The sequence below is a fragment of the Meles meles genome, chromosome 1 (assembly GCF_922984935.1).
Source record: "Meles meles chromosome 1, mMelMel3.1 paternal haplotype, whole genome shotgun sequence".
NCBI lineage: Eukaryota > Metazoa > Chordata > Mammalia > Carnivora > Mustelidae > Meles > Meles meles.
In genome coordinates, this window is record NC_060066.1 from 190,349,258 (window position 1) to 190,369,816 (window position 20,559).

Genomic DNA, 20,559 nt, shown 5'->3' on the forward strand with positions numbered 1-20,559 from the left:
GCTTGCAGGTTAATAATTTTTGCTCCATCACTTACCCACTGATTTCTGCACAGCCGCATGGTATGTGTCTCCATAGGTTGCTGTCAAGCAATTTTGTAATGGAATAGATCATAAATAATAAGATAAAAGGTGACTTCCCCTGCATTTCCCCACTTCCAGATTGGGCTGGAGGGGGACATCCCTGGTCCTCTCCCTCATGGTTAGGTGAGAGAAATGTGAGGGGCTGGACTTGGTGAAGAGGAAGATGGGGTGGTCCCAGGAGCCTAGGAGAGGCACAGATGGGATGGAGGGAGGAGTATTTAAAGGAAAGACTAGACCCTAAGATGAGCCCCAAGGCAGGCCTGGACGGCAGCACAGGGCGGTGGTGCCTCCGTCTTTCTTTGCACAGAGTGAGGGTTTCTTTTCGTTCAAAGGCAGAGGAGTCACACTGAGACCATACATTACTAAGGCAAAGCGCCTCACAGATACCTGCTTCCATCCCAGCACCCCAATAACTCTTCTCCCGGCCCCTGCCCCCAGCTCAGCGACGAGCTGAACCAGCAGCTGGAGGCTGTGTGCGGGTCCGTGTTCGGGGAGCTCGAGTCCCAGGCGGTGGATGCCCTGGACCTGCCCGGCTGTTTCCGCATGCGGAGCCACAGCTACCTCCGGGCCATCCAGGCCGGCTGCTCTCAAGACGACGACTGCCTGCCCCTCCTTGCTGCCCCTGCCTCTGTCTCAGGGAGGCCCGGCTCCTGTGAGTGTCCCCTTCTGCCCCTGGCCCGGCCCTAGCTTGGAGAGCGCGCCCGGCGTGCTGGTGCCAGCCCAGGCTACAGCCGTGCTGCGTGACCTTGGGCAGCCGGCTTGCCTCTCTGGGCCGGGTGCTAGGGAGAGCGAGCCTTGGCACGTGGAGTCCGCGTGCCTGCTGGGTCCTCTGGCGCCGTGGGTGTGTGTGTGGGGGCGGGTGGGCCACAGACACTCGCCGGGGCGCGTTTCTCACCCGCTGCGTTTCTGCGTTCCTGGCCACAGCCTTCAACTTCAGAAAGGCCCCGTCCCCCATCCCGCCGGGGAGCCAGGCCCCGCCCCGCATCTCCATCACCGCCCAGAGCAGCACCGACTCCGCCCACGAGAGCTTCACTGCGGCCGAGGGCCCCGCCCGGCGCTGCAGCTCCGCGGACGGGCTAGACGGCCCCGCCATGGGCGCGCGCACCCTGGAGTTGGCGCCGGTGCCACCCCGGGCCAGCCCCAAGCCCCCTACACTCATCATCAAGACCATTCCCGGCAGGGAGGAGCTGCGGAGCCTGGCGCGGCAGCGGAAGTGGCGGCCGTCCATAGGGGTGCAGGTATGGAAGCAGGTGGTGGCGGAGCAAGTTCAGGCCCTGGCCTGTTGGGGACGCGCTGAAGGGGTTGGGGCGATTTCTCTGAGCTGCACGTAGCCGCCGTGTCTGGCCATCGACAGGACTGTTAAAACCAGTGCCAGCCCCACTCCCTTGTCGCTTGTCCTGGAGACATCACCTCTACTGGGGGTGAGGAGTGGTGGCCAGTTTGATGCCTCTCACCTCCTGGGTCTCTCTTCTTGTTGGGGCAGACTGTCTTGGCAGAATATGCTCCCTGGCTTGGGGCTTAGCTTCGGCCCACCCCCCCCTCCCCAGGGAGGGCTTGTGTCCCAGGTCTAGCCCTGGCCACTGACTCTCGCAATCCTGCCGCCAGGTGGAGACGATCTCAGACTCGGACACTGAGAACAGGAGTCGAAGGGAGTTCCACTCCATCGGAGTCCAGGTGGAAGAGGACAAGAGGTAGGTCTGGGTGGGGCCATCTCAGGCTTCCCCCGGGGAGAAGAGGAGAGAGGACTGCATAAGGCCCTCCTTGGTCCAGTCTGCCTGCACGCCCTCTCATTCTGGAGGGGAGACCAAGCCCTTCCCATGCTGAGCAGCCGCACAATATCACCGGGGCAGTCATCATACCTAAAGTGAGTTCTCCTTGTATGCATGCCTGTCCCGGCTGTTCTGAGGTGACAGGAGTGGCTGGAGGAAGGGGGAAGTAGGGAGAGGTGACAGGTAGGTGCTGAGCAGGCCTGCAACAACTGTCGTTTATGGGGGAATAACAGGATTTTTACAGTCCCTTGTTACTTCCTGTAGTGTACAAGTAAATGAGCTCACAAAGAAACAAATAAACATGAAGATTGCCTCTCAGGGGCCCCTGGCAAATGTCATACTCCTCCTCACTGGGCTCCCACGAGCATTTAACCAGTCAGGGGTACCTATTATATGCCTGGGTCTGTGGTGAGCCTGAGATGGTAGAATTACCAGCAGCCACTCTTCTGGCGTTATGTGGCCTCCAGAAACATGGTTTCCTTCATTTCCGCTGAAAAATCAGCATTATTAGCTCTGGAAGGGTTACTGAGAGGAGGCCCTTGGTCTTTGGCTTCCTGTGGGAAGACACTTGGTCTAATGGCCATGTGGCATTGCCACTGTGGCCCATCTGTCCTTGGGTGGCAGTGTCCCCAGGTCAGTGGCTCTAATTGGGGTGTCTGTAAGGATTTCATGGTCATCTGTGTTGTCCAAGAGGAAGAAAACTAGAGTCCTAGCAGCATCCCCTCGTAGCTCTGTTCCCAGTTGCCATCGTTGGGCCTTTTGCTTTCCACTCAAGTTCCCCTAGCTATTTCTGGGAGTCCCTGGGAGTATGAATTGTGTGTGCCCCTGATCAAGTCTTTTTGGGGTTCCTGTGGGCTTCACCATTTTTCTCCATGCATACTCCAGCTCCTTGCAGTTCCATACACTCCTGAGGCTGTGAATGCCTCCATCAAGGGTGAAAATAGTTGCCTTGTAGCCCCCATTATTCCTGAAGGCTAGTGTCCTCCAAACTCTTTTTTTTTTTTTTTTAAGATTTATTTACTGAGGCACCTGGGTACTTCAGTTGGCTAAGTGTCCAATTCTCAGTTTCAGTTCAGGTCATGATCTCAGGTTCATGAGGTTGAGCCCTGTGTGGGGCTCTGCACTCATCAGTGAGTCTGCTTGGCTCTCTCCCTCCTCTTCTGCCCCTCCCCCGTCAAATAAATAAATATAAGTCTTTGAAGATCTTATTTATTTATTTAAGAGAGACAGCGAGAGAGAGAGAGAGAATCTTCAAGCAGACTCCTTGCTGAGCCAGGAGCCCTATGCAGGACTTGAACACACGACCCATGAGATCATGTCCTGAGCTAAAACCAAGAGTCCGATGCTCAACTGACTGAGACACCCAGGCACCCCTCTTTCAAACTCTTAATATTCCACAAAGGTCTCAGAAAATTAGCACTTCATGGCAAATGCAATTCACAAGTCCATGACCTGAGTTCTTGTGAGGTGGGGTAGGAGGCATGGAGGGATGTAACTCTTGTGTTGAGAACTTTTCCCCCAACTCTGAGGCTGCCCCATCAACCAAACCCATTACCCCCACTCAGTCCCTTATAAGGTTCCTTGGTCCCTCATCCAGTTAGGCCCCTGGGGGTCCAGGGGTTCCTCTTAACAAGCCTGAATCCTGGGAGGAGTGCAGTTGGCATTCTACTGAGATTCAGACTAAATCAGCAAACTCTGTCATTTGTTCATTCATTCATTCAGAAAAATACTTACTGAGCATCTGTTATATGGCTGTTCCTGTTAAAGGCTCAGAGAAACATCAAAGAGATGAGTGCTGCTCTCATAGAAGTCATGGTCTAGAAGGGAATCGAGGCAATGAATAAATGTTTCACAACTAAAAATATGTTTCTACATTATGGTATAATATGTCATGGAATATTATTACATGTTATGGTGAGACTATGAAAGAAGAAAGCTCAGAGAGAAGGGATCTTCTTTAGGGAGAGCGGGTGACATTTAAGCTGAGACTCAAGGATTGACGAGGAACACTTGGGTGGGGGGTGGGGGTGGAAGTGTTGCAGAAAGAGGGAATAGCATACGTGAAGGCGCTAGAGCAGGACAGAGTTTGACACGCAGCAGGAACTGAAAGAAGGTTCTGGGGTGGTGTGAAATGGATGGGGCAGTGGTGAGGGAGTGGATCGGAGAAGAGGCAGGCGGCAGGTCGTGCAGAGCACGGGAGTGATAAAGAACTGGAATTTAATTATAACTGATGAGTAGCCATTAAGAGGTGAAAGGAGCATGACAGGATCTAATTTATGTTTACAAAAGATCACTAGCTGCTAAGTGGAGAATGAATTTGAGGGAAATAATAGTGAGTGTGGGGAGCCTAGTAAGCAGGAATGTTTCCTGATCCAGAAGAAAGGTGACAGTCTTTTGCATTACGGAGGATCTCTCTTTCTATTGTATTTTATAATTGGGCACTAGTAGGGTATGGGAAAAACGTAAAGCTTTATACAGTGATTTTGTATTTAACAGCATTGCTGCTGTCTTTTAGTGGGACTTGTAGTTTACCTGAAAATTATGATGGGTTTTAGTTAGTCATGTTTTCTGTAAATGAGGATATTTCTTTCTTTTATTTTTTAAATTTAAATTCAATTAATTAATATGTCATGTATTAGTGGTTCAGAGGTAGAGGTCAGTGATTCATCAGTCTTCCGTAATAATACCCAGTGCTCACTACATCACGTGCCCTCCTTAATGTCCATCACCTTGTTAACCCATCCTCCCACCCCTCTTCCCTCCAGCAATCCTCAGTTGTTTCCTGTGTTTAAGAGTCTCTTACAGTTTGTCTCCCTCTCTGATTTAGTCTTCTTTTATTTTTTCGAATGAGGATATTTCTTTCTTTCTTTCGAGAGAGAGCATATGCATGAGTCGGGGGAAGGGCAGAGGGAGAGGGAGAGAGAGAATCTTAAGCAGGCTCTGAGCTTGTTGTGACAGGGGTCTTGATCTCATGACCCTGAGATCATGACCTGAGCCGAAATCAAGAGTTAGTGCTTAATTGCCTGAGCCACACAGGTGCCACTAGAATGATATTTCTTTTAATATCCTTTTCTTACAATAATGCATTGAATAGGACTTCTAGTTCACCATTGAGTGGAGCAGTCTTGTCCCATTCCTGACATTAGTGGATAACTTCTCAAATCCTACTCATAAGTAAAATGATGTTTGGTACAGGTTTTGATGGATACTATTTATCACGTTAAGTTATAGGTTTTACTTTCATTTCTTTTAAAACAGAAAACAAGAGTGGCATTTTATTGAATGTTTTTTCAGAATCTACTTAGATGATAATAGTTTTTCTCCTTTCGCCTGTAATGTGAATTTTGTTAATAGATTTTCCATGTTGATTCATTATTTCATTCCTGGGTTGAACCCTGCTTGATGCTGTTATCAGTTTGGATGAAGTTTGGCTGGAACAGGACCTCAGTAGTCTCTTCAGTGCATTTGTCTCTCACTTAGAGAAAGAAGAAGCATGGATGTTGAAGTGCAGTGTCAGGATCCAGGCTTTTTCTGTCTTGCTGCCCTTGTACTCTGTGTATCACCTCTGTCCTGGGAGCTGAAGTTCAGGCTCCAGCCATCCTGTCTGCATTCTGAGAAGTACCAAGGAGGAAGATTTCCTGAAAGTTACACCCTACATTCTCACCTATATGGCACTGACTGAAACCTCATCTGGTGGTCCCATCTAGCTGCAAGGGAGTCTGTGGCATGGAGTCTTAGTTGGGAAGCAAGGCACATGAGCAGAGCATATAGCTGAAAATCAGGGTCCTTATGGCTAAAGACCAAGAGAAGAATGGGCATACGGAACTCTAGCAGTTCTTGTCACAGTCTTGCTGTGTTATTTTTTATATATGTTACTGGATTTTTGAATAGCCATTACTTTGATATTTTTATAATCTGTGTTCATAAGTGATATTAGCTAATGATTTTGCTTTATTGAGGTTATTCAGTTCAGGTATTTAGGGGATGCTGGACTCCTGAAATGAATTTGGTAGCATTCTTTGGGTTTCTGTTCCTTGGAACAATTTGTGTAAATGAAGAATTATCTAGTTCTTAAAGGTTAAGTAAAGGTTGCCTATAAAACTATCCAGGCCTGATGCCTTTTGGGGATAGGAGAAACTTTTGGAATTACAGCTTCAGTTTCTTGCGTGGTTATTGACTTGCTTTTGTTTTCCTTTTGAGTCAATTTTGGTGATTTATATTTTTCTAAAAGATGGGCCATTTTACAAAAATTGAGTTTTCAAAAATTTTTGGCACATTCTTTGTGTTATAGTGTTATAATTTCATATGTTTTAATTGTATCTGTAGCTCATGTGCCCGCTTTTCATTCCTAATACCATATATGTATGTCTTACCTCTATTTCTTGATCAGTCTTGTCTGAGGTTTGTATATTTTATCATTTTAATATATTCTTATTTATGAAAAATTATTTTATTTTATTTTTTTTAAAGAGAGAGAGTGAGTATGTGTGCAAGTGGGTAGGGGGTGGGCAGAGGGAGAGGGAGAAAGAGAATCTTTTTTTTTTTTTTTTTTTTGAGAATCTTTTTTTTTTTTTTGAGAAAGAGAATCTTAAGCAGGCTCTTTACCTAGCATGGAGCCTGTTGTGAGGCTCGATCTCACCACCCTGAGATCATGACCTGGGGATCATGATGCCAGCCGAAATCAAGAGTCTAGTGCTTAGCTGACTGAGCCACTGAGGCATCCCTTAATATATTTTTTTAAAGTTATATTTTATCAGTTTTTAAAAACTCGCCTTTGGATTTGGTTGGTGTCTCTATTGTTTCTCTCTCTTTTATCTTTATTTTCTTTTTCCTACTATCTTTGTCTTTTTTTTTTTTTTACAGCCTCTTGAACACTATTTCTTATTTTCCACTATGTGTTTTTAAGGCTATAAATTCCCTTTTAACTATACTGCTAAGCTGATAAGTTTTGAGATGTAGTATTTCCATTGTTCAGTTCTAAATAGCTTATAGCTATTATCATAATTTCCTTTTTCACCAAGGAATCATTTTGAAGATTTTTTTTTAAGTTTCCAAATTTTGTTGGGAGGGAGGGTTTGGGAGCTCCCTTTTCACTACTGACTTCTAAATTTGCTGCAGAATACAATGCATTCTGTATAATATTTTTATTACTTAGAATTTGTTGAGTCTTCCTCTGTTTTATATATATATATATGAGATATATATATCTATATAAGATATATATATATACATATATATCTTATATAGATGGTCAGGCTTATGCATTATATTTTTCAAATGTTTGTATTTTTTTTTTTTTGGATGTTTGATCTGCCAGTTCTGAGAGAGTTGTATCAAAAATGTCTCACCATGTGGCGCCTGGGTTGCTCAGTTCGTTAAGCATCTGACTCTTGATTTCAGCTCAGGTCATGATCTCAGGGTTGTGGAGACCCAGAACGGGCTCTGTGCTGGGCATGGTGGGGCCTGCTTAAAATTCTCTCCCTCCCTCTCTGCCCCCACCCCTTTCTCTTAAAAAAAAAAAAAAAGTCTCACTCTGATTGTGGATATGTCATTTCCCCTGGTAATTTTATTAATTTTTTCTTTAGTTTGAGGATACTATTCATAAGTATTCAGGTTTATGATTGTTATATCTTCTTTGTGGGTTGGTTCTTTTATCATAGGCTCCTTTTCATCCTTGCTATGGGTTTTTGCCTCCAAGACTATTTTGCTTGATTTTACTAGTATGGCTGCTTTCTTTTGGTTAACTTGCCAAAATATCTTTTTCCATTTTTTGATTATCATCCTCCCCATAACCTTATGTTGTAGATCTGTTGCTTGTAAGCCAAATGGAGCTAAAGTTCAGTAGACATATTTAATTGATTTATCTATCTCTTCATTACTGATTTATTTGGACTTATTTTTATTATCTCTTTAAAAAAATTCTATTTGATATGCTCTTTCTTCCTTTTTTTTTTTTTCTCCTTCAAGTAATCTCTTTGCCCAACATGGGGCTTAAACTCACCATTCCAAGATCAAGAGTTACATGCTTCACCAACTGAGCCAGCCAAGTGCCCGGCCATGGGTTTTCTTTGCTTTCCTCCTCCTTTACTTTTCTGTCTTCTATTGAACTGATCAAAATTACTTTATTTCTCTTTGTCCTCCTTCTGGTTTGGAAGCTTACATTTTCTATCGTGATTTTCCTCAAAATTTTAGCAAATGTATTTAATTTAATGTTTTTCTAATAAAGTCTAAAATTAGTGAGTGTTTCTGTCCTTCGTAGGCAAATGCCAAGAACCTTGGAACACTTTAATTTACTTCTTAACTTCCTCCTCCCATCTCCCATGTTGTATTTGTCTAGTATTTTGATTATACCTCTTTTAAAAAAAATTTTGCTCCATCAGTTGTTTTTATATCTTTTATGGTTTAATGGTTTAGATTTACAAATGTGTCTTAACAATTTATGTGTTCACTATTACTTGTCACTGCCCACTCCTTCCTCATGGGTTCTGTGTATTTTAAAGTACTGCTTGAGCCTGGGACCAGTTTTAGAGTTCCTGTCTCAGCTTGAGGTTTCTGAATGTCAGTGGTGGTACTCATTGGAACCCACACCCACACACAAAGCAGCCTTAATGTTCTTATTCTCAGCATCCTACTTCCTGGCCACATTCCTGGAGCGTGACCTGAGTTTTCCAGTCCACGTTGTGAGTGAAATTGACCCTTCTTGGCTGCTGGCTTTATGCATGGGGTCTCCTTCCAGCTTCCCAGGATGCATGGATTTGGGGGCTCTCCTCTCATCCTCCCTGGGCACTACCATCTAGCCTCTAGCATATGTCTGGCCCAATATTCTTGTGGCTCACTTGGCTTAGATTCCCGCTCACTTCTTATGTTTTGATTTTCCTTTTTGTCTCTAGTACCTGAAGATATCTCTCTTCCTATATTCAAGCGTGGCCTTATAGCAGAACCACCTTTTGACTTCATTTTATCTGGCATTTGTGTGTGTTTGCGGGTGTGTGTGTGTGAGTGTGTGAGTGGGAGCTTCTTAAGTTTGCTCAGTCTACTGTACTGATCAGTTGTCTGGACCAGGCTGATAGCCGCAGATACAGAGAGAAGCAGACCAGTTTGAGAAGCATTTTGGAGCAAAGTCACGGAAGGGCGGAGACAGACAGAGAGTGAGGTCTTCCTTGCTCCTGTGTAGGTATTTGTGAGGTCTTGGTGGGGTGAACTGGGGAGGGGGATGTCTGAAGAACTGAATTGCCCAGCACAGGTGATCATACTGGGAAACCAAGGGGGTGACAGGTGGGGAGAGGAGAAATCTGGCACGTGTCTCTGGCCAGGCTCCCTTGCCTGTCTGCTGCAGGCATCCTAGTTATACACCTGCACTGTCCTTTCTGTCCCTTATGTCCCTGGCACTTTAAGTCTGACTTACCACACACCATGCCCCAAATGGTACATAAAAGCAAGCCATGACTACCAGCAGCCTCTCTAGGCAAATATCCAGGAGCCCCCACCTGCCACCCCCCCCATTTTCTTGGACTTTCTTGTCCTGACTCCCGTCTCACTGGTCCCTGGATCTGTTGTCTGTCTCTGCACATTGGTTTTAGAAATTGCTGGGGAGGGGATGCCTGGGTGGCTCAGTTGTTAGGTGTCTGCCTTCGGTTAAGGTCATAATCCCAGAGTTCTGGGATCGAGCCCCACATTGGGCTCTCTGCTTGGCGGGGAACATGCTTCCCCCTCTTCCACTCCCTCTGCTGTGTCCCCTCTCTCGCTGTGTCTCTCTCTGTCAAATAAATAAATAAAACCCTAAAAGGAAAAAAAAAAGAAATCGCTGGGGAGGAAAGATCCCTCCTTTTCTACCTTTCAGTGTGTTCCCTGTCAACCTGTTGGATGAAGAATTCAGATTTATTGCTCCTTATAACTGTTGTTGGTGGGTTTTTCCAGTTGTCCCATCATCAGTGGTAACTTGGTTTGGAAATACACAGGGATAGGTGTTGGTGCTTTTTTACTTCCATCTCCACTGCACTCCCACCAAAGATTCATTTGCCCACAGATATTTATTGGGTCCCTATTATTTGTCAAGTACTTGCTGGGCACTGTGGGTACAAAGTACGTGGAACCAGGGGTGCCTGGGTGGCTCAGTGGGTTAGCCTCTGCCTTCGTTTCGGGTCATGATCTCAGGGTCCTGGGATTGAGCCCCACATCGGGCTCTCTGCTCAGCAAGGAGCCTACTCCCCAGCCCCCTATCTGCCTCTCTTCCTACTTATGACCTCTGTCTGTCAAGTAAATAAATAAAATCTTTAAAACAAAAAACAAACAAACAAAAAACCCCCCAAAACAAAGGTATGTGGAACCAGACAGCCCTTGCCCTGTAAAGCATACTGCCATGTTAATCTGAGGAGCTCATAAATGGTGTAGAAGTATGTCTAGGGTGGTGCTACAAAGGAGAGCTTTGTGCACAGTGAGGGTGTATCACAGGGGGCTTTGACCTATCAGAGGGGTTTGGTATGACTTCCCGGAGGAAGTGACATTTGGGCAGAGATCTCAGTGAACAATTAATGCAATTTAACAAGGTGAACAAAAATTAACTAGATGGAAGTGGGAGATAAGAGTGTTACGAGTGGAAGGAATAGCATGTGCTAAGGCCCTGTGGTGGGAGGGAGCATACTTAAGGAACAGTTATCAGCACTGTCACATCCTACAGCATCTGTCTATGTAGATCCAGGATACTCTGGGCCAGAATAAAAGAATGCATCAAATATCCTTGCTAAACATTAGAAGACCGTTCCTGGGGCCCTTAAAGAACATAGAAACCATGTTGTTTTTGCCTCAAACGCTTAACTATGGGGATTCCCTTGTATCTTTTACCTCTAGAGCCTTCCTATTAAGACCTTATCTTAAATTCCATATTTATCAAAAACAAACAAATTAAACAAACACCAGAATGCTCAGTTAAATTTGGGTATTAGATATGAATGTTGAAAAATTTTTATGTAAGTAGTTCCCAAATATTGCATGAAATATGCTAAAAAATTGTTATTTATCTGAAATTCAAATTTCAAAGGGAGTCCTGTATTTTATCTAGCAACCCTACTTATAACCAATTGAGTCCAAACAGGGCCAGCAGGAGAACTCTGCATAGGAAGGCCACCCCCTTCCCATCACTCTTTCCTTAGCATCATGATAATTTCTGGCTTTGGGCTGAAAGAAAAGGGCCCCCTGAGGCCCGGGAAGGAAGCTTCCATCCTCATGAATATTTTTTAAAAATATTTTATTTATTTGTCAGAGAGAAAGAGAGAGCAAGCGCACACAACGGGGGCAGGAGGGTGGCAGGCAGAGGGAGAAGCAGGCTCCCTGCTGAGCAAGGATGCAAGTCCCTATGGGGCATCATGACCTGAGCCGCAGGTAGACGCTTGACTGACTGAGCCACCCAGGCGCCCCTTCATGAGTTTGTACTCCCAGAACAGTCATGCGAAAGCAATGTATTGTGGATTGACCACAAGCCCTGGGTGTGGATACTGCCTCCATTCCTCAGACTTCTACTGAAGGACAGTTCCTGACTCACTCACTCTTCCTAAATCTCCCACCCTGGCCCCATCTTGGCATCACTGTCACAGCCCCCAGGCTGGGGTGATAGACTCAGGGCTTGATTGATTGATTATATGTTTAAACCCTTAGATGCTTTCTCATGTAGTACTCAGCTAGTACAATGGCTGTGCCTTGCTGCAATGCTACCGCCCTACCCCCTCCCTGCCCAGTGCCTCCTCCCCACCCCCTGCCAGTCTGCTGCCAAATACTCCCGGTAAAGCCTTTTGACAACTCCTGGATGTGGAACATTCTCTGGACACTGTGTCTCTTGGGATAAACCAGTTTCTTCCCAGAGCCCTTTGTGTTATCCCTTAGAGACTCACAGTAGAACTATCACCCTGAAATAACCAGATAAGAACTTACAGAATCATCAGGAATGTGATCATTGTCACCCCCAAAGAGCTCGAGGGGGGAGACCTCCTCAACCTTGTTAAAAAGCTCGGGGAGAAAATATTGTGACAGGCCTTGTTGTGAATTAGTGATGACTCACCACGGACGCCGGTTTCTGTCCTGTGTTTACAGCTGTTGGGAAGACCACAGCAAATACTGCCAAATCCAGAACTAGACAGGGACATAAGCTCTGGACTTCACTACCCTGAAAATTCATCAGTTATCATTAGGATTAGGTTTGGCTGTGAGTTACAGAAAGCCCCCCCCCAATAAACAGAAGTTTATTTCTCTCCTGCTTAGAAGTCCAGAAATTCATTTAGAGCTGGTAGATGCTGTGCAGTGTCAGGACCCAGCCTCCTTCTATCTGGTTCCTTCTCCATCCTCAGCACTTGGCTTCCAACTCTTATTACCAGATGGCTGCTTGAGTCCAGCCATCGTGTCTGCATTCTGGTCAGCAGGGAGGAGGAAGGAACAAAAAATGGCACGTTTTCCTTTTAAGAACGTTTCCTGAAAGTTGCACTTCTGTTTATAACCTGTGAGCTAGAACTTAGCCATATGGCTATACCAGGGAAACTGGTAACAGAGTCATTACTTGAAGTGGCCGTGTGTCCAGCTTCAAACTGTGGAATCCTATTACTGAGGAAGAAAGGGAGAAGGGATATCGGGGGATGCGTAGTGGTCTCTACCATCCTTCCTTCCAGCCAGCCAGTCCCACCAACCAACTCACCAACCAACCCCCCCACCCCCACCAACCAACCACTCAGCCAACATTTATGCGGGGAATGGCTCTATTTATAAGGGAGACAAATGCAAATTACTAACTATAATACAGTGTGCTTTGGAGTATAAAAGAGGTTTTATTCTGAAAGCTGTGTGAGAACAGATGGAAGTGATCAGCAGCAATCACAATAATTAATAACCACAGTGCCCTTGCTGGGTTCTCAGCGCTACATTCCCATCATTGTGTTTGTCCAGCTCCTTTTCTTTTCAGTGAGAGCTGCGAACCTCCGGGCCTTTCCCTATAATAGCTAACATTTACAATGGATAGGCCAGGTGCCGGTCTCAATTCTTTACAATATATTATCTCATGAGAATTCTGTGATCATTCTCATGGGTAGACAAGGAAACTGAGGCACGAGCCGCAGAGCTGAGTTTTCACTCCAGGCAGTGCCTGTGCTTAGCTACTTTGCAGGGCGACTTCCCACAAAGCTGCTCATTCTCATTTCTCCCGTGACCCTCCCCCACCCCCACATCTCCGGCAGACCACCTCCCCACTCACTTCACTGTAATGGCTGGAGTCATCCGGTGGAACCTCTCTCCACTTCTGGACCAACCCCCAACTTCCTTGCCCCCCTTCCCTCGCCTCTGCCACCAGTCCTGCCCAAGGTTGAGGCGTCGTCTCCCCAGTTACAGCCACCCCTCTCCCTCAGTCCTGGGGAGGCAGTGGAGTGGACTGGAGTGGCGAAAGCACTGGCCTCCATAGCCGGACTGGACTAAATTGGTAACTATCGGATCGTAAGAATCCACATTTCCTCGTTAAGCCTCTGTTTTCCCATCTGTAAATAGGGATGATAATAACACTCTTAGTGTGGGACCGCTTCTGAGTTTTGAGCATATTTTTATGCAAAATACTTAGTCTGACGCATACTAAGTGCTCAAAGGATGTTAGTTATTCTTTATACTCCTCCTTATGTTTGATCCTTGGACGACCGCCTCTTTCTTCTCGATCTTTAATTGATTTCTCTTTACAGGCTGTGTTAGTTTCCTATCACTGCTGTAATTATCACAAATTTGGCATCATCAAATAATACATTTTTGCTATCTTGCATATCTAGGGGTCAGAAGTCTGAGCTGTGTTTCACTGAGTTAAAATCAAGGTGTTGGCAGGACTGATGCCTTTTGGAGCTCTGGGAAAAATCCGTTTTGTCACTTTTTCCTGTTTATAGAGGTTATCCACATTCCTTGGCTCGAAGCCCACTTCTTTCTTCAGAGCCCCAGTGGCAGGCTGAGTCCCCACACTACATCATTCCAGCCTTGATCCTGTCACCCCCCTCTCCTCTGATTGGGACATACCTGTCTCCCTCTTTCACTCACAAGGACCTTGGTGATTAAATTGAACACACCTGGATAATCCAGACTCTTCTTGTCATCGAAAGATCCTTAAATCATATCTGCAGGGTCCATTTTGCCATGGAAAGAAACCTACTCAGAGCTCCCAGGAACTAAGATGTGGACCTCTTCAATCATTATTCTGCATACCCTGCAGTTTCTCTCCTCGCGAGATATGGAATGGGAGCACCATCCTAAATAAAACACCCCTCTCTGTCCCTTCCTCCCCCGGCTTTATTGAGATACAGTTGAAAAAGAACCAAAACATTCCTCCCTTACAGGTACACAGTCTTTTCTCTTCCTCCTTTCTCAACCAAGCTCTTTGAAAGAATTGTCTTGCCTCGTTTTCGAGACCTCCTGCCCACCTCCTCTCCCTGTGTCAGCCCCGTACCCCACCACACTGAGTCTTGCCTTGGTCACCAGTGGCTTCCATTTTGCTAAATCAACGGACACCATTTTCCATGTTGATTACTTATTCCTTCTTCAGACTCTGTCTCTGTTCTGCTTTTAGGTGACTTTGCCCTGGTTTCCTTCTTCTTCCTCTCTGGGTTAAACACCTGTGGGGCTATATTGTCTCCACCAGCCCCTGAAATGTCCATGTTCCCCAGGGCTTTATATCTTTGCTACATTGCTCTTTTCTTGGGTGACCACACGCCACACTACTGTTTTTATTATTTATAAAAATAAATTTTTATTTATTTTTATTTCTGATTTTTTAAAAGACTTTATTTTTAATATAAAAAACATGGGGCTCGAACCTATGACCCTGAGATCAAGAGCTGCATGCTCCACTGACTGAGCCAACTTACTGCTGGTTTTATTATTTTATTTTATTTTTCTTCCAAAATTTTATATAAATTCAAGTTGGTTAACATACAGTGTAGAATTGGCTTCAGGAGTAGTTTTTTTTTTTTTTTTTAAAGATTTTTATATATTTGAGATAGAAGCGCGTGACTAGGAGGGGCAGAGGGGGATGGAGAAAGAATCTGAAATTGGCTCTGCGCTGAGCTGGGAGCCTGATGTGGGGTTCAATCCCACAGCCCTGAGATCATAACCTGAGCTGAAACCAAGAGACAGACGCTTAACTAAGCCACCCACGCACCCTCAGGAGTAGAATTTAGTGATGGATCTTTTACATACAACACCTAGTTCTCATTACCTCAAACCCTCTGTAATGCCCATCACCCATTTAGCTCATGTCTCCACCTGCCTCCCCTCCAGCGACCCTTAGTTTGTTCTCTCTAGTTAAGGGACTCTTATGGTTTGCCTCACGCTGCTGGTTTTAAATACCACTTGACCAACTCCTATTGGGACCGTGCCGATCTCTGGCCCCCAGCTGGGAGTATTGGCGAAGACTGTGCTTCTAGGCATCCCATGAGCTCCTCAACTCTTTTGGTCTTCCTTGAGGTAGATATGGTGAGGAGATCTCATTGAAGTCGTGACTTGAGAACCATGAAGCGTGGGGTACTTAGGCATGCTTCCATTTCAGACCGTGTGGCCTGGCTCCATCCAGACTGGATGTGATCTTCTCAGGACCCCTGAGAGGCTAGGTGGAAGGGAGCACATGCAGTGGGGCTGAGAGACAGATCCATGTTTTGTGAGGGAGACCAGGGAAGCAGACAGGGAAGGCAGGCCTTCGATGGTGTCTTTACTGGGGCAAGCCCCACCTTTATGTGTGTGGTTTGCAACTGCTGGAGCTCTGAAGGGGCCAAAGGCGGACTGGAGCTCAGAGGCACGAAAACATTGGTGGTAGAGCCAACGTGCCTCAGAACAGTTCAGTTAGACACACGAGACTCTCACCGGAGATAGAGAACAAATTAAGCAGAAAAGTTGGGGCTGCTTCCACACCCAAGAAGTCTGCTGAGGGCGGTACAGTGCTAAGGGTGGTCATGGGCACAGTCAGGAGGCTCACAGAGGAAGAGATGACTTGAGTCGTAAATGGCCAGGGAGGGAGGAGGAGGAAGGCCATTCTAGAAAAAGGAATAGCATGTGCAAAGGCATCGAGTCAGGGCCAATATCATCTACTTGGGGAACAAGAAGAATGTGGCAAGGGGGGCGGGTGCCAGCAGAGGGAACTTGAACTTTTTCTTTTGGCAGCAGGGAGCTGGGGAAGAGTTGGGCAGGGGAATGTGTTGGGCAAAGGGCAGCTTTAGGAAGACTGCTCTGGATTGGTGAGGGAATGTTGGGCCCCTGATTTGAAAATATGTAAGGGATAATTTTTTTTTTTAAAGATTTTATTTACTTATTTGACAGACGAGATTACAAGGAGGCAGAGAGGCAGGCAGTGAGAGGGGGGAAGCAGGCTCCCTGTTGAGCAGAGAGCCCGATGCGGGGCTCGATCCCAGGACCCTGAGATCATGACCCGAGCCGAAGGCAGAGGCTTTAACCCACTGAGCCATCCAGGCGCCCCTGTAAGGGATAAATTTTGAGAGAGGTAGTACTTTGGTGAATACTGATCCATTTCTATCATTTTAGGTAGTATATATGTGTGTGTGTGTATTTACATATAATCATATCTCGTGTAATATATTTTACACACACACACAGACACACACACACACTAGATGGAAGGTGAGCAACTTCCCAAAGGCGCACAGCAACAGAGCCAGCATTAGAACTCAGATCTCACTCCTTGTCGGGTGCTTTTCTTTTGTGCTGAGTGGAGACGAAAGTGTCTTGAAAGGAGGCTATTCAATGGCAAGGCAGAGGGTGAAACAAATCCTGACCAGGGCAGGACAGGGTGGATGCCGGGGTGAAGACCATGTGGGAGGCAGTGCGGATATGTTCTCACTTTCTCTCTCTCTCTCTGGGTGGGGGTGGGGACACAGGGCTTGTTGGAGACTGCACATGAGTGCATCTCTCTTTCCTGGGTCCTGCAGCATCCTTCTGGGCCTGGTTTCTATGACAACAGGCTCCCAGCAGGCAGCCCGCCAGCTGGAGGGAAGCAGGCAGGCAAGGCAGTCAGGGAGAGAAGGCCTGGGCAGCAGGAGGAAGGCTAAAGTTGTGGGGGTTGGAGGACACTCCAGGGAAGCTAGAGGGTTCCCCCAAGACCGCCCCACTCCCTCTCTCTTCAGACCATAATGGGGTGGAGGTGGCTTAGGACAGATGTGTCTGTCTTTTATGGTCCTGAAATTTCCAGATGTCCAACTTTTGTTTACCTCTCCCCACCACCCCACATCTCCTGACTCCCACTTCTTCAAGGATTGTCTGACCCCAGCTCCATGCACTTCAGGGACCATGGGCTTCCGCAGAGGAGAGAACTCTGAACGGGGGAGGGGGTGACAAAGAACAAGGCCAACTGATATTCTTTTTTGCAGAGGATTTGCATATTAACTCAAAGACAAGAAATTTCCAGGCCCGATGTCATTCCTGCCAACAACTCAGTTCACCTCCACTGGCTCTGGCTGACTGTGTCTGGCCAGGCTCTGGGCTGGGCTGTGGGGGTCCCTAGAGGAGAAGTCCTTTCAGCTGCAGGCTCTTCCCACGCTCAGGCCTCTCCCAGGCAGTTCTTCCTGATGTTCTAGCAGCTGGTGTGGCGGGAAGTGCTTGGGCTGTGGAGTCAGCCGCCTTGGGTTTAAACCCTGGGTAGCTACTCTGTGGCGAGGTGACCATAGGCCTCTCTGGGCTCTAGTTTACCCATTTCTGAAGGGCTGAAGACAAACCCCTGGCGTTGGTGCAAACCAGCAAAGAGTTACTATTTGTTAAAATGCTGAAATCATTCTGTGGTCACTGGGAAAGAGCTGCCACCCTGGTCCTTCTCTCGGCCCTTGGCTCTGCCCCACAGTCCAGCTTCTGGAGGTCCTGCTCCGTCCCTCTGGGTGTGTCCATTCTTATTTGGGCGGCCGTGCCAGCATCTCTTCTGCCCCTGGAGTACAGATCGTTAGATATTTTGAATATCAGCCCTGTCCAGAAGCAGTGCAGTAGGAATTCTGTACCCCCCCCCCCCCCCCCCCCCCCCCCCCCCCCGGCAGGGACTCTGTATTTAGAGGTCAAGAGTTAATGTCCATCCCATTTCTTTTCTCATTCCTTTTCCTTTTGGCTTGGGGGTGGGGGGCACGGGGCGAGGGGAGGTTGCCGGGGGTGGGGGGCAGGGATGAGACTGGGCAGGAGCAGCGATGACAGCCACCTCTCTCACCAGGCGGGCAAGGTTCAAGCGCTCCAACAGTGTGACCGCGGGTGTGCAGGCGGACCTGGAGCTGGAGGGCCTGGCCGGCCTGGCCACAGTGGCCACAGAAGACAAGGCCCTGCAGTTTGGACGCTCCTTCCAGAGGCACGCTTCTGAGCCCCAGCCCGGGCCCCGGGCCCCCACCTACTCAGTCTTCCGCACGGTCCACACGCAGGGCCAGTGGGCCTACCGCGAGGGCTACCCACTGCCGTATGAGCCGCCGGCCACTGATGGGTCGCCAGGCCCTGCCCCTGCCCCCACCCCCGGCCCTGGGTCCAGCCGCCGTGACTCCTGGATGGAACGCGGCTCACGTAGCCTCCCCGACTCAGGCCGCACGTCCCCTTGCCCGCGGGACGGCGAGTGGTTCATCAAGATGCTGAGGGCGGAGGTGGAGAAGCTGGAGCACTGGTGCCAGCAGATGGAGCGGGAGGCGGAGGACTATGAGCTGCCCGAGGAGAGTGAGTGAGGGGCCCTGCATGCGCGAAGGGATCGTAGCTGGGGCTGCGCGGTGAGCAGTGGAAGGGGAGAGCCCTCCGCCTGGGCTTGAGGGTGCGTCCTCATGGTTTGCTTCTTTGACCTGGATCTCTGTGGGTCCCCCTTGGCCGCAGGGCATGCTCGGAGCTCTTGGAAGGAAGCGGGGAAACAGCTTCAGAGGCCAGGGTGGGACTGGGCAAGTGACCAGGTGGAAGAGCACGGCAGGGCCAAGTCACCCAGGCCATGGAGGTCAAGGGGACTCTGTTCCCATCTCGCTGGTGTGAGCCCAGGACTGATCCAGGGAGGGGACGGCGAGGCAGTGCACAAGGTCAGATCACTGTCTGAGGCCTAGGTGAAGGACATTCTGCCCCAAGACATGGCCCTGGACTGAGGGAGGCCACAGCCCTTCCCTGCAAGTCCATCTGAGGGGAGACCCAGCCATACCTCAGAATTCCTACGTTGATGGGATAGTGCCTAGGAAGATGAGAGTCACGCACATGAAATTTTCAGTAACTCTTGATGAGTCAAAGAGTCCCCTACTAGTGAGTGACAAAGTTCTGCCAATGGGTGGTCATTGAGCTGGTGTCTGGGTAAGCCTGGAGGGCCAGGTGGGGGCTGGTTTCCTTCTGTTCCATGACACAGGAGGAAAGAAGGACACAGGAGGATAAGTGCTTACGAAATGGAGGTTGTCTGAAGAAATGCTGGTGTCTGAGGATCCAGCCTTCTTGGTGCCGTGGGATGGGAGCCGCATGTTAGGGACTTGGGGATGGGGTGGGGAGGGGGCTGGAGGGGACAGACGAACAGAGAGTGCCAGATAAGGCAGGGTTGAGTCATTCAGGGCAGACTTCTCAGAGGCTGGGAAATGAGAGGCATCCGTCCCTCCTCTGAATCTGCTTCTGCTCCCCAGTCCTGGAGAAGATCCGCAGTGCCGTGGGCAGCACACAGCTTCTCCTGTCCCAGAAGGTTCAGCAGTTCTTCCGGCTGTGTCAGCAAAGCATGGTGAGTGCCCATGGGCTGGAGCCCCCCGGGGAGGGTATATGCCTGGAGGTAAGACCTGGTGTTTGTGCCCAAGACAGAGTGGCCTGGGTTCTTTCTTGTCTCCCTACCTCCCCCTCCCCCAGACCCCACTCTCCCAGGTTGAGCTTCCTGGTGGGGAGGATGGATGGGGCTTTCTCTGGTCCTGGCTGGGGTGCAGATCTTCCTGACCAGCTGTCTCTCCTCTGTCTCCCTCTATTGAAGGACCCCACTGCGTTCCCCGTGCCCACCTTCCAGGACCTGGCGGGTTTTTGGGACCTCCTGCAGCTCTCTATAGAGGATGTGACCCTCAAGTTCCTGGAGCTACAGCAACTCAAGGCCAACAGCTGGAAACTCCTGGAGCCCAAGGTAGGGGGAGAGTCCATTCAAGCCAGGAGACCAGATCCTGGAAAATGCCCTTCCCCACAGAGGGCCTGTGTGGGGAGAGGAAGGGAGCCAAGGGCATTCACGGGCAGCAAAGGCAGTCCTGGATCCGTCATGGTGACCGTCTGCTTCTAATAGGACCACACTCTTGGTCACGGCCACCTGCTTGGCCTTGTGCCCATCACTGCCTGAGCTGCCAGAACCCCAAGGTGGCTATAGTCACCTCCGACCAACTGTAATTTGAGGGAGCAGAACTAAAGCTTCCAGAAGAGGGGACTGCCCTTAGTTTGGACCTAGGCACGGAGGGGATCTTGGGGGGCCCCTCAGCACTCACCGCACTAGACGTTGTCTGTGATGAGGCCCAGATGCCTGGTAGCGAACCCCCATTGCCCTGCGTGAGTCGGGGCCGCTGCATTCCTCCCGACTGGAGGGAAATCGCCCACTTCCCACCCAGGTCCTTAGAGGAGCCCTGGAGGAGCGAGCGCTCGACTGCGAGTTGTCGCGAATGGCGCCACCAGGGGGCGCCCGTACTCGTAATTTTTAATGAAAAGTGGCTTTTGACCTTGTCCCAGGCACACCTGGGGCTTGGGGCCGCCCTCCGGCGTCAGAGCA

The 20,559-nt window shown here is 48.6% G+C and overlaps 1 protein-coding gene across 2 annotated transcripts in view; it reads left to right on the forward strand.

Moving 5' to 3' along the window:
- DLGAP3 (DLG associated protein 3) overlaps positions 1-20,559 on the forward strand; it is a 61,922-nt gene that overhangs the window by 40,393 nt on the left and 970 nt on the right. For both annotated transcript variants that reach the window (XM_046017026.1, XM_046017019.1), the window contains exons 6-11: positions 520-733; positions 1,006-1,319; positions 1,687-1,772; positions 18,049-18,533; positions 19,457-19,548; positions 19,789-19,932. In XM_046017026.1, the coding sequence (XP_045872982.1) occupies positions 520-733; positions 1,006-1,319; positions 1,687-1,772; positions 18,049-18,533; positions 19,457-19,548; positions 19,789-19,932 (1,335 nt within the window). The remainder of the gene's footprint in view (positions 1-519; positions 734-1,005; positions 1,320-1,686; positions 1,773-18,048; positions 18,534-19,456; positions 19,549-19,788; positions 19,933-20,559) is intronic.